Here is a 26619-nt window from a genome sequence, read left to right on the forward strand (position 1 = left end):
GATTCTAACTGAGTTTTTTTTATTTTTATAAGTACTCTCCGCAAAAGCATGCTTAGCAGAATCTTTACATTGAAACCGCAGAACCTCTAACTCTGTAAAATAAATTACCAATTATTTAAAAATGAAAAATCTGACATGAGAACTGGTACCGAAGTTCATATCTATCTACTGAAATAGCTGACTTAAATAACTCTCTGTATTTATGACTACAATGCCATCGAGACAAATGGTCAGCAAGCAAGTCTATTTTCTACACCTAAAATGTGTCTGGCTCGAACTTCAAACTGAAAACTCGCTTGAATAAAACAAAGCTCTCTCAAACAAGTTTGCATAAAAGCATCCTTAGATGAACCTGAATTGATGACCTGAACAGACACCTCATTATCACAAAAGATCAGAATTTTTTTCCGTAAAATTTTTTTCCCCAAATTTTAACAGCAACTACAATAGCAAGTAACTCCAAACAATTGATATGTAATTGATCTTTTGTGATATCAGAAGGAAAAACAGCATGAAAATACTGATTTGAAGTAATAGCTCCAAACCCTTCTAAACAAGCATCGCTTGAAAAAATCTCATCTGGAGACGACCAATCTTCAAGAGACATCATAGAGATACCATTATAGCTCGACAGAAACCTATGCCACCACAATAAGTCCTTCTGTACCTCTACCGGAATCTTTCTATATATCTTATGTCCACTGCCTACGACATTTGAAGGGAAAGCACTACGAAGCCAGTTCAACAAACGACTAACAAATAATCTACCAGGTCGTACAAAGGGGGACACAAAATGAAGTTTTCAAAGTATTGACTGTAACTCTCTTAAAGAAGCTTTTTTTCTCTCTTAACCAAGCCTGAACTAACAACGAAATCTCTAGAACACGATCAGAAGTAACTTCCAAAGTCAACTTCACAGTGTCAACTGTGATTCCTAAAAATTCCATCCTCGTAGTAGGAGCTACTCCTTTTTGCTTTGACTCCTCTAGCCCACAACTATCTAGTAATGCACCTAAAGCAATATAAGCTTCATCAGCTTTATCCACCGTATCCGCACCACCAAAATCATCTAGATAATTGATAACCATGTATCCCATCTTATAAAACATAAAACTAACAGCTGTAGTGATTCTTTGACAAATCAAAGCACTAGACCGTAAACCCATAGGAAGAACACTATCCGCAAAGAGCTTATTATCCCACTGAAAACCAACTAAATGCAAATCACCTGGATCAATTGGAATTTGCCTGTAGGCCCTTTTCAAATCCTTCTTAAAAACCAGACACTTACCACCTTTATCCTTAATTATTCCGACTAAATCATGAACTTTCGGATACGATAATTGAACCTTTTCATCTAAATAAACATCCTTTGCGATAAAATCATTTACGGATCTTCCAGGTCGGAAACTTAAGTCTAAAATGACCCTTCGTTCCACCGAGTCTTTTTTATACACCGAATTTAACGGTGAAATTTTGAAATGACAAGAAAAAGGATTTTTGTCAAACAGTCCAATTATTGCTCTATATGTAGCTTCCTTTAATAAGTAAGCCAGAATTTCATCATGAAAATCTGTAGCCCCTTTATGATTCTTAACTTTAGATGAACCTTCATTTAACATTTCACCCTGATATCCAATTGGCGCACCAAACTGTAAAAACTCGCAAATGATTTCATCCTCATAGTCTATCAAATTTTCCCTAAAAAAATCTACATTAATTCCAGATTTAACTGGAATTCTACAACCCAAATAATTTGGGTAACCTGATTGAACAATTTGATTATGTATTTCAATAGTATTTTTAAACTCAGTATCATTCAGCTTATCCTGAGCAACTGAACCAACCTTATTAATCTTAATATTCAATGTGTCTACATTTACATCACACAATAAATCTTTCTTGTATTTTTTACAAAAATGTGTACACTTATTAATAAATGCATTTCCCTTGTCAAGATTATCCACCTTATCATTATCAAGTTTGTCATCACTCTCCAACGATTTCATATAGCTTTGTAAAAAAACTTCTGCTAGTGGATTTAACATTGTACCAAACACATTTTTCATTGCCAGTCATTTAGTTTGATACGGACAACTTTCTGACGATTCCGGATGATAAGCCTTTCTGTTATCTTCTCTCCATCAAGTCGCACAAATATGTTGAAGGTACTTATCGACACCTCGGATTTTGCCATAATGTGAATCATTATGCACACATTTTTTCTTTTGAAAATGCGAACAATAAAACAAAGTCTCTTCTTTCTTTACTGGTTTTTAGTTTTCCCCGTACTGAATAGATTTTTTAGACTTGACATCTGATTTTACATATTTTATCAAAATGGGAGTTTCAATCTCACTGAAATCTTTGGACCAATCAGCCAAACCATTTTCAATCTGCCTTATTATATGAGCATACATTTTTTTCAAACCCTTCCACTCATACAATTCTGTATAATACGCAATTTTTTTCAACAGCTTTGTTCTACCAATTCTTTCGACATCACCTATCTTTGAAGAGGACAAAATTTCCAATTCTCCAGCCACAAATAAATTAAACTCAAGATCATCAAAATTGATTTTAGACCCCGCGTATTCAAACTGCAATTTTGATTGCGGCCACAATTGCTTTTTTACTACTTCATCTGACGGATGATCAAAAATACCAGACTTTTTCTTGCTTTTGTTTTTGTGTCTTTTGGATTTTTTTAAAGAATCACTTTATTCATCGGACTCACAGCTAGAAGTGGTATCCCCACTTTCATCAGACGAATCATCTGAATCAATTTCTAAAATTTTCTTAACAGCCGATTCTGCCTTTTTCTTAATTGAAGGACATTTTCTTAACGAATTAATGTTAAGAGAATCATTTATTTTAGCAGTACCTTTTTGTTTCTCCGTTTTCTTCTTTAACTCTTTTTTTCTCCTTCTCTATTTCCTTCCTGATCTTTTCTTTGCTCCTTCTTTTCCGCTTTACTTTCGCCAACTCCTAACCTTTAACTTTAACCTCTGCAACTCCTCGTCTTCCTCGCTGCTTTCACCACTGTCATTGCTGTCGACCTCCGACTCAATTTCCTCCACTTTCTGTAGTCTTCTTGACTTCACTGGAGTCATCTCCTTCTCCAAACTGAACACATCCTCCGTAACATTAGGGCTAGACATTCCCATACAATGTAATTGTTTATAGTTAACGTTCTTACTTTCCCTTAAGGGAGTTCGCTTCTCAGTTTCAAAGTAATTAACTTTTCAAAAAACTAGTTTATATAGATAGGGGATTGATAAAGGAATCCAAAGAGCAAAAAAAATATATAGGTCACCGTGCTTGTTTTCGAGATATTAGCCATTGAAATTTTGACGGGAAAATATTCTCTCTTGACTTTTCACAGCTTTTTCATTGACAAGTTGAAGTTCTCAAAAACTGTAAAAAAGTAATTAAAATTTTATAAGACTTTTACAGATGGCTTATCATTATACATGTAAAAGATTTGCAAAAAGAAAAATGGGGGTCACCTGGCAAATTTTTTCAAGGCATTCAAATGGTTAAAACCAGAGGATTCCGAAAATCTGACAAAAAATCTAAAACATGACAAGCCAGCTTCCTTAAATGCCGAGACATACTTTAACGGCGGAAAAGTTCATTACTATCAACTTCAAAAGTCACTTTAACTCCAAAAAGACAATAAAAAAAAAAAAAAAAAAAAAAATGTAAAGAAAACACTTTGCAATAGTATAAATAAACAATTAACAACAAAGGAAAAGTTTATATCCAATAAAAAGGGCGAAACAATATAGTGAGTAAATTTAATGCAAGAGTTTATACTAACGAACATCTAGTTTGAACCAGTGTGATAACTGAGGTGTAAAAATATAAATTTCACTGTTTTGCTAATTAAATAATTTAAATCTTAAATTAAACCTAAATTTAATATATAATATATAAAACTAAAACTAAAGCCGGCCACTCTAAAAACATTCAGAAATATAAATAGAAATATCTATGGAAAGCCAAAAAAGAAAGAAATATATAATGAAAACCTATCGCTCAGATGACGGTGAGACCCCCTGGTCTTTCAAATTTTCAATATTATGTGTTGTAAATATGAAAAATTCGCTATAAGGGCAACTTTTAACCTCTATGGTGGCCAGACGGGCCCGGATCCCAGAAAAAATATTTAAGTGGGGCCCGTCTGGCCACCACAGAGGTTCAAAGTTGCCCTAATAGCGAATCTTTCATATTTACCACACATTCGGTACTCCTCGGCATATCTCTACGGCAAAGTTCCGAACCGGACCTGGCTCATTTCAAAGGTATTGACCCAGGCTATTCGCCACTTAAATATTTTTCTGGGTTTCGGGCCCGTCTGGCCACCACAGAGGTTCAAATTCGCCAGTGGGTGACCCGTCACAATGTCATTTAAGCAGTCTCCGATAGGTTTTCAGTATACAATTCTGTTTTTCTTTTTCTGCCTTTCCATAAATATTTTTCTATTTATATTTTTTAAATGTTTCCGGAGTGATGGTTTTTGGGTTTTGTTTTATATATTATATATTGAATTACATCTTTTTGAATCTTGCGTGCCGTTTTATTGATAAAAATCTTTATTACATAAAGACACAAATATGCACGTTATATAAGGGTTTATAATCGAAAATTTACGACAGTTTGAAAGGGTTATAAAACGATTTTCGACGTATCTTTTCCCGCATGCTTTTTAATGATTTTCAACTAAATTTGAATATTGAATCGACTGCTACAAGCCTGTTGGATATTGAATATCAATTATCGAATATCAAATAACGAACAGACCTCTAGCTTCACAATGACATACATATTTAAAACGGAATGAAATGCTTTTAAAATCAGTACAAGTCGTGAAATTGTCGATTTCCGCTGATAGATTGCATTTAACTAAGATTGAGTCTGGTCTAAATATATGATAAACCACTAGACAATTGTTTAAGGTTACGTGCACATATTTTGACAAATTGACTTATTCGTTGTAAAAAAAATGATTCAGGATTATATCCAATAAACAAATAAAATTTCTCAATCTCCAATGCATGGTAGAGACAATTTTCACTATTTAGATATTGATAGTAGAATTTCTATTGCAAATCTATTATACATAGAAGTAATGCCAATTTTCCCATAAAAGGGGTACTAAGAAAATTTACAGAAAATCATAGTGTTTGCAGCTCAATTTTTGAGGGGTTAACTTTAAGCTAGTCAACTCGAAAATGCTTGTTAAAATTTTCAATCCTGAATTAACTTTGTTGGAATTTAGTAAAATGACAGGGCGGGTTGTTTTCTGCATGTTCTGTGTCCGGAAACTTGTTTACACATTAAAGTATTTATTTTTGGTAGAATGTATTAAAATTGGTCATTGTGATAAAGTCAATTAGATATAAGTCAATTAAATTAACCTGATAACGTAGTGTCAGAGGTGTTATTATTTAAACATCGTGTGCTCCTTTATTATATGCTTGACATGATAATAATGTATTTTTTCGATATGATAAAAGTTATTTTCTCATATATCTTCATCAATAATGCGAACCGGAAACTCGAGTAAGGACAGAGATTATTGTAACTATCGTTTAATTTCATGCGCTATAAAATTTAAACAATTTATAGAGCCATTTCAACACACCCCTTTAATGCCAAAAAAAAGGGCCAACCGTAGCTATATGAATTTGTGGTCCTCAATGCTCTTCAACTTCATACTTTGTTTGGCCTCTTTAACATTTGTTGATTCCACCGTTTATATTGTTATCCTGATATCTATGATGAGTTTATTTCCATTACAAATAGAAGGGCTTTTAGTTATATCTCTTGCAATGGTAATTGAACTGTTTGCTGATAAAATGATGATTTTTTTTATTTCGATAGGTTATGCATCTGCTGATGCCAATTTTATTCTAAGACTAGCTTAAACATCAGATTTAAAATTTGAATATTTTATACAACAGCTTTGTAGATACATCTGCGTATAAATACATAAACTGAAGAATGGTGACAATTATTAAAGGGCTGTTTGATTGATGAGTGTAATGGAGCACATTTACCTGACGATATCGGGATATCGGTATTTAGTCGGATCTTAACATGTACTTGTGATTTGTTACAAACCGGTATTTTTAAAAATAAACAACCTCAGAAGCTTACAAAACCTTTAAATAGACTTATTAAGAAGGGATATAGTTACGATACTGTTGTCAGGTCATTAAAGATTGCATATTTTGGCGTTAATATTGATTAACTTATAGGGTCTTTGCATCGGAACTAAACACATTTATCATTAATAAACCAGTTGTTGGCATGACACGGGTTATGTTCTTCTCATATATGTTATGATGGTATGATACTAAACCCCTCACGGGGAGGATTGTGCCTGATATTCATATGATGAAGACATAATTTTTCAATCCGGGCAGTTTAATTGAGGTCCGGACCTGGCATGTCAGTTAACTGCTAGTAGTCTGATGTTATTTATGTATTATTGTCATTTTGTTTATTTTCTTTGGTTACATCTTCTGACATCAGACTCGGACTTCTCTTGAACTGAATTTTAATGTGCTTATTGTTAAGCGTTTACTTTTCTGCATTGGCTAGAGGTATAGGGGGAGGGTTAAGATCTCACAAACATGTTTAACCCCGCCGCATTTTTGCACCTGTCCCAAGTCAGGAGCCTCTGGCTTTTGTTAGTCTTGTATTATTTTAACTTTTAGTTTCTTGTGTACAATTTGGAGTTTAGTATGGTGTTCATTATCACTGAACCAGTATATATTTGTTTAGGGGCCAGCTGAAGGACGCCTCCGGGTGCGAGAATTTCTCGTTGCATTGAAGACCTGTTGGTGACCTTCTGCTGTTGTCTGCTCTATGGTTGGGTTGTTGTCTCTTTGGCACATTCCCCATTTCCATTCTCAATTTTAAACTAATGTCGAAATGATCAGGACTGAATTAAATCTATATTTGGGTAAGCTGATGCAAGCATACGATTTTTATTGCGTCTTACACTTTGAAAAGCAAATAATCTTATACTACTTTATTAAAATATTGTGTAAAAACGTTAATTAAAGCTCCGGCCTATTCGAAGTTTCTATCAGAAGTGCCGGATTTTTTGTTTTTTTATTCTTTACAGAAAGTGAATCAAATTGGTCGAAAAAAATAGGGGGTCACGGACCATTTAAGCTCAAAATTTTACTTTTAAACAGGAATGTAAAAGGGACCATTGTTCAATGAAATGATAGGGAAAATAGAGGTGTTGACATACTTTAATCGGAATATCAAAAAAACATTCTACGACATTTGGTCCAAATCTGTAATATAAAAAGCTGAAATATAGCTTTAAAGAAAGCTAATAAAGAACATATGTCAACGATAAAGAAACAAAAATAGTTTGCCTTAAAACCCAAATTTTGGCGGGAAAATGGTGAAAATGGGTGAAATGTCATTTTGACCCTTTAACAAATACAGATAATAAAGAAAATATTCTATAATTCACATTACTACAAAGATTTAACATTTCTAATCAGTGGCGCTGACTGACCTAAGGGGGGCCCGCTCCAGTCATGCTTCAATGATTCCCTATATAATCAACCAAATTTTTCCCACGAAAGGGGGGGCCCGGGCCCCCCAGGGCCCCCTGGATCTGCCTATGCTAATCAATCAAAATATTTTAAAAAAGCCACCTTAAGTCAAGTGGCTCGAGCATTTTTCTGAGGATGTTTTAAAAAATTTCAAAGAAATATTTTTACAGTGGGTTAGCTTTCATTAGTCTTCACTATCCTATAGATTAACAACTTTTGTTTATATTTATAATTTAGAATCTTCATTGAAGGTGGAGCACGAACGCACAGTTAATTAATTATATTGATGTGCCATTTGTATGCAAGAGTGACATTCCTTTGTATTATGTGCCGATTCGAAAAAGTTATGCGAGTATTGTCTCCCTCTAACATGTTCATTTTTTTATCATTAAGGATGTACTTAGGTGAGGTTAAGTGAAAATTAATAAATTAAGATGTTAAAATTGATTCTATAAGCTGGTAGAGCATCAATTAAGGATAAAATTAAGTTAAAGATATTGATAGGTCATGGAGCTCCTTTGCGAGATGTTTGAGATTTAAAATATGGCGGAAAAAGGCTGACTCGGACTTTTACCTTATATTTGTATTGATATTATATTGGGTCTCAAAACAAAAGAAAGAAAATCAAGAATCTTCTAAATTTTGGTGAATGACCTTTCATGAGCTATTAAGTCTTATATGAAAAAATAGATGGGTGTTATGGGGCAAAATATTTTACATTGTATTGTATGGAAAAACTCCAAGGGTTCCGAACATTTGACACAAATTCCAAAACCTCACCTAAGTACATCCTTAAGTATAGGTTTCTGATATAATTTTGAATAATTACAAAATGTATGAATTCAATATATTTCAGTTTTTGTTATTGGTGTATCAAAAACATTGATGTACGAATATGATTTAATAATTTTGAAACGTTTAAAATGATAACATACCAATATAAAGAACCGTTCATTATTTTTGAAAAAGACTATAAATAAACTCATCATAGATACCAGGACTAAAACTTCCATTTGTTGTCCAGGACTAAATTTTGTAAATACGCCAGACGCGCGTTTCGTCTACAAACGACGCTCGAATCTAAAAAAGTTAAAAAGGCCAAATAAAGTACGAAGTTGAAGAGCATTGAGGACCAAAATTCCTATAAAAGTTTTGCCAAATACAGCTAAGGTAATCTATGCCTGATGTAGAAAAGCCTTAGTATTAAAAACATTCAAAATTTTGTAAACAGGTAATTTATAAATATAACCATATCAATGATAATTCATGCTAGCACAAAAAACTGCTGACTACTGGGCTGGTGACACCCTCGGGGAAATAAATCTCCACCAGCAGTGGCATCGACCCAGGTGTTGTAAATAAACTCATCATAGATACCAGGACTAAATTTTGTATATACGCCAGACGCGCGTTTCGTCTACAAAAGACTCATCGGTGACGCTCGAATCAAAAAAAGTTAAAAAGGCCAAATGAAGTACGAAGTTGAAGAGCATTGAGGACAAAAATTCCTAAAAGTTTTGCCAAATACGGCTAAGGTAATCTATGCCTGATGTAGAAAAGCCTTAGTATTTAAAAATTCAAAAAATTTGTAATAGGTAATTTATAAATATAACCATATCAATGATAATTCATGCCAGCACAAAAAAAGTGCTTGATAGATTGATTGGGAAATTAACCAGAGTGATCTAATATTAATCACAGAGAGGGACTAGCAAGCAATTTTTAATAGTAACTTATTTAACGTTAAGGTGGCTCGTTGGTACAAAAATTTCAGCAAAAAATTAAAGCTTTAGTTTTTCATTACAAATTTTATTTATTACACTATTAGTTATTACTTTATGATATTGTTCAAAAATCAACCCAAAAAAATCGATTCGGTTTGGCCCCAGATGACTTTTAAAATGTTTATATCATTGAAAAAGCTCCAAAGTATCTCCCTTTGGTGCAAAAATGCCATTTTTTGGAATTAAATTTAAAATATCTTTTTTAACTCATCGGTGACCTATATTTTTTATTATTGTTTTCAAATAGGCTCTACATAAACTAAATGATTGTAAGATTTAAGCGATTTCAGTAATTAGGTTATTTTTTTATTTCGATATAACCTCTATTTCTCCTATTAGTTCAACAGAAAAAAAGGACATTAACAAAAATGTATGCTTCTTCCGGAGGCAGATTGTGAGCTTAATGAACGGTGACACCATTTTTTTATTTCATATATTTGTATATGATAAAGTTCTTTTATAAAAAAATAAAGCGAAATCCTATATTTGAAAAAAAAAATGATTTATACCCAGGAGCCCCCTTAAAACAATTTTCCACTATAAACGAATGTTACTTTTACAAATATAAGGACTTAGTTAGCTAAATCTACAAATTTTATTAGATATTATGATTTTTTATTACAATAGATTAATATGCTATGTAATGTTGTAAACCGTCAATTATTCATTCATCAAAAAGGACAATTCATGTACAAAGTAGTAATAAAAAAAAAATAATCTGAAAGTAATTAAATCAAAATGTTTTCAAAGTTTATGTATTATGTAAAGAAAAAAAATATGGAAATATTGAAATTTGTGTAAAAGTTTAAAGCTACTTTTGATTGAAATGAGATCGAAAACAAAGTTAATACTGGTTGTTGTAAGATAACATTATCCAGTTACAATACGAATAACAACCACAAAGTAATACAAGTGCACAAGAAATATATAAAAAAAATCTATTATATTTTTATGAATCATATTCGCTGTTTTAGTTTTTAAGATATGATGTGTTTAATATTCATATAATCTGTTATCTTTGTCACGAAACCTTCTTACACAGTTCAAGTCTGTTTCATTCATAAATATTCTGTAAGGTAGAGTCACCGTTTACCGCCAGGGTTACAGTAAATTAAAACTATTCTTTTCTATCTGTCATATTTATATGAGAGGTTTACCTAGCTACTAGTATAAACCCAGGTTAAACTGGCCATTTTCTACATAAAGAAATACCTGTACCAAGTCAGAAATATGACAGTTATTCCATTCGTTTGATGTGTTTGAACTTTTGATATTGTCATTAGTTAAGGAACTTTAGTTTTAAATTTCTGGAGTTTGGTATTGTTGTTATTTTACGTTTTATCTAATTTAACGTCCGGCATCCTTTTATAAACGCAAGTAGATGTTTATAGCTCTTCACTTGTGTTGGCGTGTCTGTGTAATTTTTAAGTATGTAGATTTTTAAGAAATATTATCAATAGAAAACAAAAGTACCAACCCGAATGTTTTATTAAAATTGCAATAATACACTCGACATTAAAAGATGGGGACAACTCCTGTAAGGCAAAATCCTTGTATGGTCATCAATAAAATGACAACATCTGCTGAACTTAAACTGATAAAACCCATTTATATATCCAATAAATCTACATTTTTATTTCATTTTTCAAAATGCTTTCAATGGTCTTCATAGTCTTCATTGTAAAAACGATAAAAACAAAATAACCAGCCCAAAGCAGTATCGTGTACGTCAGGCTAGTATATTTGGTATTGGACTTTGAAAATCGTTTGGAAAGCAAATATTAGACATGCCTGAGGAATGCAGAAACATATCTATAATACTAAATTTAAATAACGAGGTCCAATTTGTCAGCCATCATAGGGTAAAAACGACAAATCAAAGAATTCAACTTTATATACACGCTAATATAGGACAATGGGGTAGATTAAAAATTACACCACTCCAGACCCTTTTGTTTTACACATAATTAATAGTGCCAATAATTAACAAGTTCCGGGTCGAATCCGATACCAATACCAATAGTATATTCACTTGTTATGTTACCTATTACCTTATTTGTACGTTCCACCTCTAACAGGCGCACAACCAAATGGTGTATTTAGTATTTTGCTATATACACAGGTCATAATCACAGGGTTGACACTACTAAACTCAATCATTGTCAAATTGTTCTCTATTGTAGTATTTTAATCAGTAAGATTTTATACGATAACAATACGAATACTAAAAATCTGGATTTAAAACAAGGCGTATAGGTACACTTTTCAATTTGTTAGCGGGCATGACGTAAAACAGCGAATGAAAAAATTCAACTTTATTCCATTCCAGGACCTTTTGTTTTCAAATAATTAATAAAAACAATAATTGATAAGTTCCAGGTCGACGGGTTAAAACAGAAAGATTTTGACAGCAGAGAAAACTGTATATCTTATAATCGGCATTATTTTATCAGATGACAATACCAATTCTAAGATAAGGCTTACGCATAGTTATATACTTTAATTCAGTCACGGACCCGCGATATCACGGGTGTGTTCTAGTATATACGCAGAGGTTCACTGCAAAGGACACTCTTTTAAACATGTCATCTGTCAATAACATGTCAAAAATTCCATATCTCCTGAGCAACTACTAATATTACGTCATATTGTATGATTAAAACTTGTTAAAGCCTAATCAAAATATAATTTTTATTTAGTCATGAACCAATATTTCTGAATAAATTGCCCAATTCAAAAGTTAATTAAATTTGTTTCAATAGAACAAATTTTGTCTAACTTGCAAAAAAAACTTCTATGTAAGTACATTTTACTATTCCAAATTGATACCCGGTGCTCAAAATTGGTATTTCCTAAAAAGTACAAATTGTGAAAAAAAACATTTTTTTGGCCGAGGATTTCAAGATAATATAAATATAGATATATGATGCGATTTCGAATTGATTAACTATGTACAGCATTATCCTTTATACATTAACACAAATCGTAGTAATCTAAAATTTATGAAACTTAATATTTATCTAGAACATACTTGCATCCGGATTTTATTGCCTGAAATCTAAATTTATGGTGTAACTTTGAAGCATGATTTAGTGTATTGCTTTGTTTGTTTCAAAATTGTTTATTAGTCGAATGCAAAATGTGCAAGTTGGGCCCTACCTGACTATGGCAAGTTTTCTAGTGTTAGAGGAAACATAATATACTTAGAAAAGAGCACCATTGAAAAACCAGAAATATTTATACTTATTTATAGCTCACCTGGCCCAGAGGTGAGCTTTTCTCATCACTTGGCGTCCGTCGTCCATCGTCGTCGTCGTCGTCGTCCGGCGTCGTCTGTTAACTTTTACAAAAATCTTCTCCTCTGAAGCTACTGTGCCAAATTTAACCAAACTTTGTCACAATCAACATTGGGGTATCTAGTTCAAAAAATGTGTCCGGTGACCCGGCCAGCCAACCAAGATATCCACCATGGCTAAAAATAGAACATAGGGTAAACAGGTAGATTTTGGCTTATAACTGTGAAACCAAAGCATTAAGAGCAAATCTGACAGTGGTAAAATTGTTTATCAAGTCAAGATCTATCTGCTCTGTAATTTTCAGATAAATCAGACAACCGGTTGTTAGGTTGCTGCCCCTGAATTGGTCATTTTAAGGAAATTTTGCCTGTTTTTGGCTATTATCTTGAATATTATTATAGCTAGAGATAAACTGTAAACAACAATAATGTTCAGCAAAGTAAGATCTACAAATAAGTTAACATGACCAAAATGGTCAGTTGACCCCTTAAGGAGTTATTGTCCTTTATAGTCAATTTTACAATTTTTTTTAAATTTTTGTAATCTTTTACATAAATCTTCTTCTCTGAAACTACTGGGCCAAGTTTAACCAAACTTTAACCAAACTTGGCAACAATCATCATTGGGGTATTGAGTTTAAAAAATGTGTCCGGTGACCCAGCCAGCCAACCAAGATGGCTGCCATGGCTTAAAATAGATCATAGGGGTAAAATTTAGATTTTGGCTTATAATTCTGTAACCAAAGCATTTAGAGCAAATCTGACTTGGGGGTTAAATTGATTAAATTGATAAAAGTCAACACCTATCTGCCCTGAAATTTTCAGATGAATAGGACAACAGGTTGTTGGGTTGCTGCCCCTGAATTGGTTATTTTGAGGAAAATTTGCCTTTTTGGTTATTATCTCTAATATTATTATAGATAGAGATAAACTGTAAACAATAATAATGTACAGCAAAGGAAGACCTAAAAATAAGTCATGATGAGAAAAATGGTCAATTGACCCCTTTAGGAGTTATTGCCCTTTTTAGTCAATTTCTAACAATTTTCATAAATTTTGTAAATTCAGGTAAATTTTACAAAATGTTTTTCTCTGTAACTACTGGGCAAAGTGCATTATAGACAGATATATTGTTAACAGCAAGATTGTTCAGTACAGTAATATCTACAAACACATCACCATCACCAAAACCCAATTTTGTCATAAATCCATCTGTGTCCCTTAGGCTTGTTTAATATACACATAGACCAAGGTGAGCGACACAGGCTCTTTAGATCTTCTAGTTAATTTCACATTCCAACAAAGTCTGTATATAGAGTATCTTGAAGTTGATCCGAAATTGCAGGGCTTGCGTTTCCTATCAAGATTTTTACAAATAGAGGATTATTGCTAACCAGAGTAATTGCAATACAGTTTAAAAATGGTAAGTCCAAGTCATCAATTTGAAAGTCAGGATTTTCCCCAAACACGGCAGAAACACCGGGCCTAACATTTATTCTCATGGGTGAGCTCAGATGCGTTTATTTAAATAAATCAAATAGATAGTCTCCACAAAATCATCCCATAAAAAGATAGTACACTGTACAAACTTGTCTGTACAGAGTACTAACTTTTTACCCGGAAGTAAAAAAACAAGAAAAAAACCAAAGAAGTAAAAAACAAGAGTACTATCTTTTAATCCGGAAGTAAAACAACAACTTGAAGATAGTACTATGTACAAACTTTCTGTCATAGTACTATCTTTTAACCAGGAAGTAAAACAACAAGAAAGTACTATGTTCAAACTTTCTGTACAAAGTTAAATAGTATTTTTGTCGGCTCACTTCGGCCATCGTAGAAGGTTATGTTTCACTGCTATGGAATATCTGTGTTACAGATGCATTATCACTGATATGTTCGTCTCGTTATGAACATAATCTGTGTGATTCTCATATTTTTTTCCTCAAATTCTACATTATCACTCTCAATATAAGATAGAAATAAATAGCGTAGGATGTGTAAATGAATAAATACGCATGGTGCTATGCGACCACAGGACTCAATTGTTACTGCATGTAAATTGAAGAAAAACCGAATCTCTTTAAATAATGTCTTTAACAAGATTAATTAAACTTCTGATTATTAATGATGAACATTTAAAATTCGAGATATTATGCTTGCTTTCTTCTTCGTTTTTATTTATAATGATATCATATACAATATTACTTTTTTGTGTCTTACTAGAAAAAAAGTAATACAACTACCAGTAGGTTTTTAAAACCTGTTTTCGTCTATGTAATTTCAAGATTGACCTAACCCACCCGATTAGAATGTAATTGTTTTGTACAACAGCTGTGTTGGTATCTATGATGAGTTTATTGATACATCTGTTTATAGATAAATATACTGAGGAATGGTGACAATTAAAATATTTCTGTTTGATTGATGAGTGTAATGATGGTAAACTTTAAACTATAAAGTCATCAAATAAGTCAATAGAAGTTAAAAAAAATGAAATCTGAAAGAAATTCACATTGTTTTTTTAAGACCACATTTCAAGTATCGAAATCAACATATTTACATTTTGAAATTTTTTTTAATTATACTTTAATTAGACAATAACATCCAGGATTAAACTTTTGTACGATAGACGCTGGATTTGCATACAAAAGCCTCATCAGTGAGGCTCAAATCAAAACAGTTTTCGTATGTGGTACAGAACAATCGTTTCGTTAATATTATAATGTGTAGGCTAAAACTTGAATACAATATATTTCATGGACATATTCGCTGTTTTAGTTTTTAAGATAAGGTGTGTTTAATTGTCACATAGTCCCTTATCTTTGACACGAAACGTTCCCACACAGTTTATGCCCTTTTCATTGAGAAATATGTTAGTGCATTTGATTTATTATATGAAAAAGAAATCTATTTTGATGTTTTGAATTGATCAAAACAATTAAATAGCAAATAAATAGGAAAATAGGAAATGAATAAATCTTGAAATTACACTGTACAAATCAAAAAAAATATTTAAGTACTGTAAATCAATCAAATAACATTTAACAGTTTATCAAAGTCGGTTTGCTTATTGTACTGGTAATCATATTCCACGTAAAATTCTGCATCATTACGTATTCTTTAAAAGAGAACATACCTTACATTCTATCCGGTATACTTATAGGATTGAAATGCCTTATAATCGTTGGTGTGCTCATTCAGAAGTTATTGAAATTTTACCAGTAGATCAAAAAATACCAGCGCATTTGGTTCAGCAGATTTTCAAAACAACCGGGTTTGGGATTTTTTGCATTATGAATTTTTGTTTGTTCGCCCTACTTCTTCAATATAAACGTGTATAAAGTCAGCTGTAAACAAGTAAATATAAACACAAAACAAGTTGTCACATTCAGTTCCATTCATGTTATTCATTTTATAAACGATAGAAAAACAAAATAACAAGCATAAAGCCATATCGTATACGTCAGGAAAGTATTTTTGATATTGGACTTACGTGTGGAAAGCAGATATAGATACGAAGTGGTTCACTGCTAAGAACACTCTTTTAAACATGTCATCTGTCAAAAACATGTCAAAAGACCCATGTTTGCTGAGCAACCACTAATATTACGTCATACCACAGGATTACAAACTTGTTAAAGTCTCATCAAAATATAATTTTTATTACGTAACGAACCAATATTTCTGAATAAACTGCACTATTCAAAAGTTAATTAAATTTGTTTCTAAAGATCTTTTTGAACTTGTAGGTAGGTCATACTATGTTTGTAATAAGAAATGTACAGGAATGTTTCTCTTTTGGAAATGCATTTCCTGCCTTTTAACTTGTTTTATTCGAGCGTTTTAGTCTTTTGTAATCAAAATGTACGTCGGGCGTACACTATTATTAAGTTTGCATCTGTGATGAGTTTTGTAGCTTTTTCACTCTTTAGATCGTCCAACACGAAGAAAATGACCTATTCAAATCATTGACAACTTGAATGAAGTTATATGATTTGAAGTAAAAGATGCAGTAAAATTGCTTGAAAATTAAAATTTAAAAAAATAATTAAATCAGTAGAACAACACGCTAAATCGTTGATCATTATGGTTACTTAAGGTTGAACATAAGAACAGAAGATAGTACATACATTAAACTCCTGGTCGTTTGAAGTACAAGTAATCGTGCCATTGTGACATTCTGTCATCTACTAGCAAACAGTGACTTATATATTCACTTGCCTTAAAAAAAAAAAACATTTCGGATTTTTTATTTTGGGTAGCAACGAGAAATGAACCAATACTAGATAGCTTCGCACTTTAAGAAAACGCAAGTAAAATCTGACTTTGTGTCGTTCTACAATATTGACTATTTGTGTTGCGTATCTTTTGTTGACACATGAATTATGACTCCCCCCCCCCCTTTCCCCCTCAATTATGATGCTCAGTCGTCATCGATAAACTTTAAAAAACAAAATCAAACTGTATAATTATTATTTGTAACAGGTTTCGAATTTTATTTTCTCTAATTTCAGGTGTAAATACAGGACTTACGCGCATGATCTCCCTACAACAAGTATCATAATTCCATTTTATGACGAATGGCCATCGATTTTAATTCGAACGTTATACAGCATAATAAACAGAACTCCTAGACATTTACTTCAAGAGATTATATTGGTAGATGACAACAGTCAGATGGGTAGGTTGATTTCAAGGTTGATGATAAATTAAGGCAATAATAGTAAACCGGTGTTCAAAAGTCATAAATCGATAGAGGGAAAAAAATTCGGGTACAAAAACAAAACCGAGGGAAAAACCTCAACTATAAGAGGAAAATAAAGGAACAACAGTAACACCGAAGTGCAACAAAAAGAAACGCCAACATACATAGACACGAAATATTAGATAACAATCTCCATATTCCAATAACAATGATGATGACCTCTAACAAGGCAATTAAAGGGAAATAAGTCTTTCCAAAATTTTGTAAATCAAATACAATCTATTTGAATTCAAAATATATATTTAAAGATATTCATTAAAAGCGAATGCCTTTGCATAAATGTCTACTCGTGGTAAGGTAAATGCAAACCCCTTACCATTGAATGCTGTGGTCATAGAATTCGCCGTTTCAGAATCTAATGCATTCTAGGTTATATTTTCAAAAGCGTACACCAAAACGTTGTGATTTGTTTGAAACGTACTTAACAAATGGAAATTCAACCAACGACGTAACGTTATTTTCATTTTTGGTGTACGAACAATGAGATTGCCCGTAGTGCTCTAGATTCTGAAAAGGCGAATTGTGGTTATTAAAGTTTGTCATATGTTATAATTTGAAATTAATAAGATCAGCTCGTCCTTTATGAAACTTCTCAGTGGGTGTTTCTAATTCCTTTTCAATAGTATTGTCGTACTAAAAAAACACTTTCAAATTCAAAACTAACATGATTGCAGGGATCCATTATAGACTTAATTTTGTCATCTTGAAACTATTGTGTATGTTTTGAGGATAACAAAATAAGTGTTACACATCAATATCATAGCCCCAAACATCAGCAATCAAAAAACAGTTTTAGGTTTTCATATGCTAGTTCTCAGTCTGGAAAGATTGTCAATAATTCAAAAAACTACCATCTACAAATACAAGTTACTAACATTAAATTGACGATCATTTGGTTTTTCTCTAATGGAGAAGCACCAAAACATAACATGTTGATATAATGCTGCTTTAATATTATTGTTGTACTACAAATTGACTCACTGTCTGGTTAAATATTTGTGTGTTTAACAAGAACATATGTTTTTGTATTATGTTGTTTATTACGAATATTTTTTGTATAAAAAGTAAAATCACAAAAATACTAAACTCCGAGGAAAAATTCAAAACGGACAGTCCTTAGTCAAATGACAAAATCAAATGATAAAACACACCAACCGAATGGACAACAATTGTCATATTCCTGACTTGATAGCATTTCCAAATGTAGAAAATGATGGATTGAACCTGGTTTTATAGCACTAAACCTCTCACTTATGACAGTCGCATCAAATTCCATTATATTTACAACGATGCGTGAAAAAAACAGACATAATATGTACAATAATCAAAATAGAGGTATATAAATAGTTATAAGATTTTATTTAGGTTTAAATACTATTTATTTTAATAACCAAATATCGATTTTCCAATCTCATGTTATTATTAGTTTAAGATTTGTATCTTCCCGTTGACACACTTTATCTGGGGAGACGGGTCGTTCAAAGATAAAAACGAAGTGTTACCATAGATTAAACAACCAGACATAACAATGTCAACAAACTTAAGACGTGGTCACATATAAAACAAATATTTACATTTTTATTTCATATTCAATAATTATTTTACATTATTTCTGTACAAATTTGTGTATTCCTTGTATTTACTTTCGACTCTGAAGATACCGTGTGGGATATGAAACACAACAACCAACCGATTTTGGTTTTTATCAATTGTTTGTAGTTTTTTTCTAGGTTGCATATTAATTTTGTGAGGTAGATTAGCTATGTTGCAATGTCTGTAGATATTTTGTTGTCAAATTTATCTAACGAAAAATCTTAAAAGAAAACGACTTATAGTCAATTGAAAATAAAATGATTTATGTTATAGTAATTTATTTTAAAAGGATACTTACAATTTAGCAATGTATCTGTTTACTGATATGATCACTTTGTGATCTTGGATAAAGATTTAAAAAAAAAATCCCTCACCCTAAAAAAATAATACACAAACAAAAACATTACTTAAATAGCCTATTTGCCCTGCAGATGTTCTAATGGGATTTGCCTATTTCTGAAGGCTTTACGGTGACCTAAAGCTGTTTATTTTAGTGTCATTTTGGCCTCTTGTGTATATCATCCACCTTATTCTAATTAAAAAATACCTGTACCAAGTCAGGAATATGACTGTTGTTATCCATTTGTTTGATGTGTTTGAGCTTTTGATTCTGTCTTTGATTAGGGACTTTTCGTTTTTAATTTTCCTCGAGGTTCAGGTTTATTGTGATTTTGGAAAGTTGGGTTTGTTTTGTCAGTTAGTTATTCCACATCTTTTTTATATTTCCTTCTTTTTGTTACTGTCTCATTTACGTATATCTCATATTTACAATTAGTCATGAACAAATGAAAACCTAAGCAAATGATTATAATTACAGATGACATGTGATATAACCACTTTTATTTAATATTACAGCTGAGCTGAAAAGGCCACTAGATGAGTATATTAGTGACAATTTTCCCAAAGGCATAATAAAAGTCTTACGTAACCCTTCGCGTTTAGGCTTAATCAAGGCTCGGTTAAAAGGATGGCGGGAATCTACTGGACAAGTTGTTGTGTTCTTTGACAGTCATATGGAAGTCAATATCGACTGGTAAGATACTTAAGTATAACATTAAAAATTAATCATTTTTGGCATGTATAAAAAATCCAAACACGGATATTGAAACTGTTGAAATCGACTACATTTCAAAGCTACAGAAGTTATAAAATTTTAAAATGTTCATGTACCATTTACAATATAACCCAAGAACACCATTTGTGCATTCTGGTTATGACCATCTTAAAACTAGTAATGCTTTCAGTTGTAGTACCGTTTAAGTTCGCTATGTGAGAAGTATGATAAGGTTCCAGGGGTTCATTTCTTCATTGAGGACCCCTGTCATTACCACAATTTGCTACTATTTAGTGTTTGGATTTTAGACAAAGAAAATATTCTTATTACTATTACATATTAAGAGGAATATGAAAATATCGCTTCCTTTTTATATTGGTTATTTTATAGTATTTCACCAAATGTTTTGTTCAGATAAATGAAGAATCTATTAAGGACTAACAATAACAACGAGAAAGTGGTACGATGGAAAAAAGTGTGATGGTAATGACAAAACGTTAAAATAAATTATGATTTTTCAGTCCTTGTCTTTTTGAAGTAGATGTTTACAAGTGAAGAGTTCACCTCTACTTATTACTTTTTTTTTCTAAATGATCAATTCTATGGTAATTTGAAAAGGGGAAAAATTCATGAATCCAGACAAAATCAAACCCTTTACTATTTCATTCAACAGAATAAATTGAAAACAACTGTCAGATTCCTTGAAAATACGTTTTCATATTATATCAATCACTCTCTTTCAGGTTACAACCCTTACTTACAGAAGTTAAAAAGGACAGAAAAACAATAGCTATGGGTGTACTTGATTATGTGAATGCGGAAAGTTTTGAATATCGTTTTAACGAGGGTTATATGACTCGATATGGGTTTGATTGGAGACTTGTGTTTTTCGAAACTTTCTTCAGGCAGGATCAGATTGGAGCAACAGAGGAAGACGTAAGGCCGTATGTAAATATTTTAATATCAGGAGAAGTAGTTTAACTTTAAATCTATTTGTGATAGTAATCTTAACACGTATTGGAACACTTTACAGGTCAAATTAAGTATTATTTTCATACAATTATTACAACATCTCTTAAACTCTTGAAAGGCTAAAAAATATCAAATAAAATGGAATGACTAGAAAGGTAAATTCTGAAAATAGACTAATGCGTCATTGAATTAAAATATGATTGATTACTTTTATTCGACATAGCTAGCCGCTTCGTAGCCAGTGCTCTGAAACTTGCATGGTGTTCACAATTAATTTAAATTAGAAATATCAGTTTTACTGGAAAACAATCTACGACTTCACATAATGTTAAGTTAACACTCACGCAGGAAATAAGCAATTTTGACTGTTCTTAGGTATACATATTCAGGATAAGTAATATATAATTATCTTGCACATTTCTTATGGTACGTTTTGTAGTTGTACGTGTCATTATCAATAGAGCAAAGCCAACTAAAACAGCTAAAGACAGCATTCAATATTTTTTTAGGGTTCTTAGGTAATGCATTTACATGATATGAAGTATATTATCATTAAATCTATGCTTGCAAATTTCTAATTGTATATTTTTAAAGTTTTACATGTCATTAGCATTAGAAAGATCGTAGCAAATGAATAGATATTGAATTTTCATCGTCGTTCGTTTTTATGATTTGACCTTTTACCCAATAAACACATAGGAAAGGATAGCAAATCATTAAAACATGTCAGAGACCAGTTAATATGCCTATGTTTTGAGTATAATTTTACGAAACACAATTAATTTGCCTTTCATTATCATTTTTCTTCTAATCATTATATTTCAGAGGTACGGTAATGGTTGGTGCTGCTTATGCCGTAGACAGTAAATATTTTGGTGAGATTGGTGCTTATGATGAAGGCATGACTGTATGGGGTGGTGAAAATCTAGAAATGTCTTGGAGGGTATGTATCAATTGTTCATTGAATATGCACACATGCAATTTTTAATTATGTTTGAATTGAAGATGATTATATTGTCTTAAACCTTATTGGTATTACGCAGAGTGGTAGAAATATAATGTCTAAATGGACAATACGAGAACATGTTGCCTAGGCAACTGAACAAAACTATTGTTTTGTTATCTCATAAATGTCTTTACTATACCTCTATTATGTTTTAAAGTGTATTGGAGCGATATGTACCTTATAAGTCGTATATCATTGACATTGACAATTGGATATTCTTGACGGCTTTATTGTCTCAATGACGCTCTCAGTATTTTACTTTTTTCGTCACATCTTGAAACTCATATCTATGCAACGTTGGTTAATTTAAATGAAACATTACTGTAAAATACAATATCTTAATTAGATTATTGCCTTAACATTATATAGGTTGTTTATGTATGAAGTTTTTGTTGTTATTTAAGGTATGGATGTGTGGAGGACGCTTTGTTCACCTCCCTTGCTCTCATCTCGGGCATATAGCACGTGTACAGCCCTACGACTTTCCCGGTGGTAGAAGGAATATTGAGGTTTATAATTACAAACGGGCAGTAGAGGTGTGGATGGAACCAAATCATAAACAGTTTGTTTATGATCATTTCCCGGAAATGGCGGTATGATTTGATTAAGATATGTATATATATTGAGCGTATCAATAAAACATGATTCATCATTCAAAAAGTAAACAGTTAACTGAAGTTCTCACAAAAATATGTACAAAGAAAAATACGAGCTAAGAATCAGTGTTAATACGAGCTAAGAATCAGTGTTAACATCGGAATAATAATAAATTTTCAAAAGCTTGCATTGAAATGAGACATTCAGCATTCTCTTGAAGTACAATCTGTATGTACTAGAAGGATATACTTGTTCTTATACTTGTTCTACAACATTGATTGTTACTTATACACTGAAACTCGTGTAACTATTCATTTCGGTTTTCTTCTATTTCAGACTATTAATGCTGGTGATTTATCAGAACGATTTAAGCTGAAGGAAAAATTACAGTGTAAAAATTTTACTTGGTTTATAACAAATGTCTGGCAGGAACTGTCTATCTTTGATCATAATGTTTTTGCTTGGGGATCGGTTAGTATAAGCAGCTACCATCAAACAAATGCATTGGCAAAAAATTACAAAGGGAACAATCAAAGTTCACAAGCCAAAGGAAGACAAACAAATCTATGATTTCAAAAGAGGAAAAAAGGAACTCTTATTTTCAAAAAAACTTAGTGATTTCTACTTTAAATAGTGACAACCTTTTGTGTTACTAATGTTAAATCCAATAATGTATTGCTGCTGCCAATGCATTTATACAAAAGCAGAATAACATCTGGCTTACGCTAAGACGTTATCAAAATAACAAAATATCGGTAAAAGAACAATTTCAAATCCTAACTACATGATTTATTACAAAGTTGATAATAAAAAAAAACTTTCCACAAAAAGTAAAATCACAAAAACTCCGAGGAAAATTCAATCGGAAAGTCCCTTGTCAAATGGCAAAATCATGACAATAGTTATCAAAGGTACCAGGATTATAATTTAGTATGCCAGACGCGCGTTTCGTCTACACAAAACACACCAAACGAATGGATAACAACTGTCATATACCAGGATTATAATTTAGTACGCCAGACGCGCGTTTCGTCTACACAAAACACACCAAACGAATGGATAACAACTGTCATATTCCTGACATGGTACAGGTATTTTCAAATGTAGAAAATGGTGGATTGAATCTGGTTTTATAGCGTAAAACCTCTCACTTGTATGACAGGCGCATCAAATTCCGTTATGATTACAACGATGCGTGAACAAAACAGACATAATAGGTAAAATAGTCAAAATATCGGTACAGCAGTCATCACTGTGTTACAATCTCAAAAACAAACAATCATTTACAAAAAAAGCACAAAAGCATCTATCAAATTAAAAAACCACATGCATTGCTTCCCGTTTCTGACGTCAGAAAATGATAGACAGCACTGAAATCTGATATATACCAAGAACAACACAAAACTTTAGCAAATGCAACACGACCTCATTCTAAAAAGGGTGACATATGATGGCATGACCCCTACAGTATATATAGTGACTTTTTGTTGGTGTATTTTTATGCTCTGTACCAAGTCAGGAAAATGGCCATTGTTATATTATAGTTCGTTTCTGTGTTGTGTTTCTGTTGTGTCGTAGTTCTCTTATATTTGATACGTTTCCCTAAGTTTTAGTCTGTAACCCGGATTTGTTTTCTCTCGATTTATGAATTCCGAACAGCGGTATACTACTGTTGCCTTTATTTATGCGTTTTAGTTTAGTTTCTAATTGAGGAAAACGAATAAGTTTTCTGGCGATAATTATCATAAAGGTAGTTGGTTCAAACCCCAGTAGGATTAAAAAAAAACATTAAATTAACCTTTTCTACCTCTCCACCATCATCATCGTCTTAGGAGTCGGAAATGTATTCAAATAAGGATATAAGGTTTGATTGCCGATGAAACAACTATCAACAAGTGTAAAAAACCGTGAATGTAAGCTCATATAGAGCACGATATGGCCCACAACAATGAGAACACCCTATACATGAAAGTGAGTCATTTACAAAAGAGAAATTATGCTATGAAAATAAACCAAGTTTTGTCAGACGGAAACCGACGACAATCACCAAATTTTTGTTTTTGTTGAAAATAATTAAATTATAAAACAAATTGATTTGCATAAATAAGACTATTGTTTCTTTTGTAGGCACGCAATTTACAGAACAATCAATGTTTAGACAATCATAGCTACTTATTTCAAGCCCCGGAAGCGCTTTATGTGGAAATATGCCATTACAAACTGGCAACTCAGGTAATGATGTTTATATGTTCTTCATCTTGGATTTCGGATATTTATTTCGCTATTTTTGACCGTTTATTTTGTTTCAAGGAGTTTCAAAAATAATCTGTTTGTGTTATTAAACATAAGTATATTAAAGATGATTTAAACAAAGTTCGTGACATATGATAATTTACACGATTCGTTTGGAAATTCCTAAATAGAGTGGGTCAGCTGCTTGATCTTAATATTTTTAGTTTCCAAATGGTTATAAGATATGACTATTAATTTATTGACTGGTTATTCTGAAATGTTTTATTGGTTGAGTTCTATGTCTTTTATCACAGATGAATAAATGTAACTAAAACTGACATATTGACTTCGAGCGTCACTAGTTAATCCTCTATAGACTAAACTCGCGTCTGGCGTACAAAATCAGTAGCTTCGAATCTTTGTTGATTTCTTTTTTTTTTTTTAGAAAATCTCTGGATTATTATTTTGTACGCCTGTTACTGACGTCGTCTGCTTTGGCTCATCACTGACACTTGAATCAAAAACGTTGGAGGGCAACATCAAGTACAAAATTCAATTGATTTAAGATTAAAAAAAAATCCAAAGGTTTTCAAAATACAGCTAAAGTAATCTGGGTTGGGATTTTCTAAGTAATATATATGCTGTCAAAACCGTACGTTGACATTAAGAGTTGCTGTTACATTTCAGTGATTATACTGTAGTTTCTTAGAATTGTACCCATATCGCTTTTGATTTCTACGTTAATTTGTTAATCCTAATTCAGGGATTTTCATGGACCAAAGAGAAACTTCTTCGAACATCGTTACAGTGTGTAGTTGTAAAAGATATGCAAGAAGGTACCAGACCAATTTTAGAAGACTGCATTATAGGTCCTCGTGATCAATGGGACCATACAAAGGTCAGTAATTTGGTGTTAAAATACTGTTCTGTAGAAGCACGTGATAAATTGGACCATATAAGGTCTCCTGAGTAAGAAGACTGTTCAAAAGGTCAGGTAATTCATGGGATCATAAAAACACCACAGAAATATATATCCTAGGTCCGGTGATGAAAGGAACAATAAAACGTCACGATGATTGTTTAAGATGACCGTTTATTGAGACCATGAGATGAATTGCACTATTTTAACGGTCGTCATTTTGGTACTTATTGTACTGCACCAGATGCGCATTTTCACGAGTTATGTCTCTTCAATGATGGTTGAGACAAGTAAATATTTGAAAAATACAAAACCCTAATACAAACGTTGATAAGCTGATAAAACAAAAAGAAACTAAAGTTAATTCAAGTCCGGACAAGGAAGAAGAGCTTTGTATGAGGGATTTATACATAAAAGTTCGCAAGGTAACAATCCAGAGGAAGATATGTTTCTTCACACAGACAAATTATTCTTATTCCAAGCAGATCAGTTTTTGTTCTTATTTCTGAAACCCGCGGATAAGGCCAGTATTCTGGTGTTAGAATATTTGTTTGTTCATTATGGTCGCGTAAAAGATGAGGGTAAGAATGCACTTTACCGTCATGCACCAAACGGTCATTTTCGACTACCATTAAATAGCGTCAAATTGCTAAAACATTTACCGTAATTCATCAAAATATTCTTATCGCAATTCGCCAGAGGTCTTAAATAATTATGGTCACCGCTACTTTTTAAAAAAATATAACGTAATTCGTCAAAATCAGTCGATGTTTTTTATCGTCTAAAAGAAAGTGCACATTTTATCGTCAGGCA

General features: G+C 32.2%; 1 protein-coding gene across 2 annotated transcripts in view; it reads left to right on the top strand.

Moving 5' to 3' along the window:
* The window catches only part of LOC143073445 (polypeptide N-acetylgalactosaminyltransferase 1-like), a 55542-nt gene that overhangs the window by 25119 nt on the left and 3804 nt on the right, over window positions 1–26619 (top strand). For both annotated transcript variants that reach the window (XM_076248998.1, XM_076248999.1), the window contains exons 2-9: window positions 17183–17349; window positions 19882–20059; window positions 20824–21024; window positions 21878–21995; window positions 22463–22651; window positions 22992–23126; window positions 24783–24887; window positions 25651–25785. In XM_076248998.1, coding sequence (XP_076105113.1) covers window positions 17183–17349; window positions 19882–20059; window positions 20824–21024; window positions 21878–21995; window positions 22463–22651; window positions 22992–23126; window positions 24783–24887; window positions 25651–25785 — 1228 coding nt within the window. The remainder of the gene's footprint in view (window positions 1–17182; window positions 17350–19881; window positions 20060–20823; window positions 21025–21877; window positions 21996–22462; window positions 22652–22991; window positions 23127–24782; window positions 24888–25650; window positions 25786–26619) is intronic.

Source organism: Mytilus galloprovincialis, chromosome 4 (assembly GCF_965363235.1).
Source record: "Mytilus galloprovincialis chromosome 4, xbMytGall1.hap1.1, whole genome shotgun sequence".
Lineage (NCBI taxonomy): Eukaryota > Metazoa > Mollusca > Bivalvia > Mytilida > Mytilidae > Mytilus > Mytilus galloprovincialis.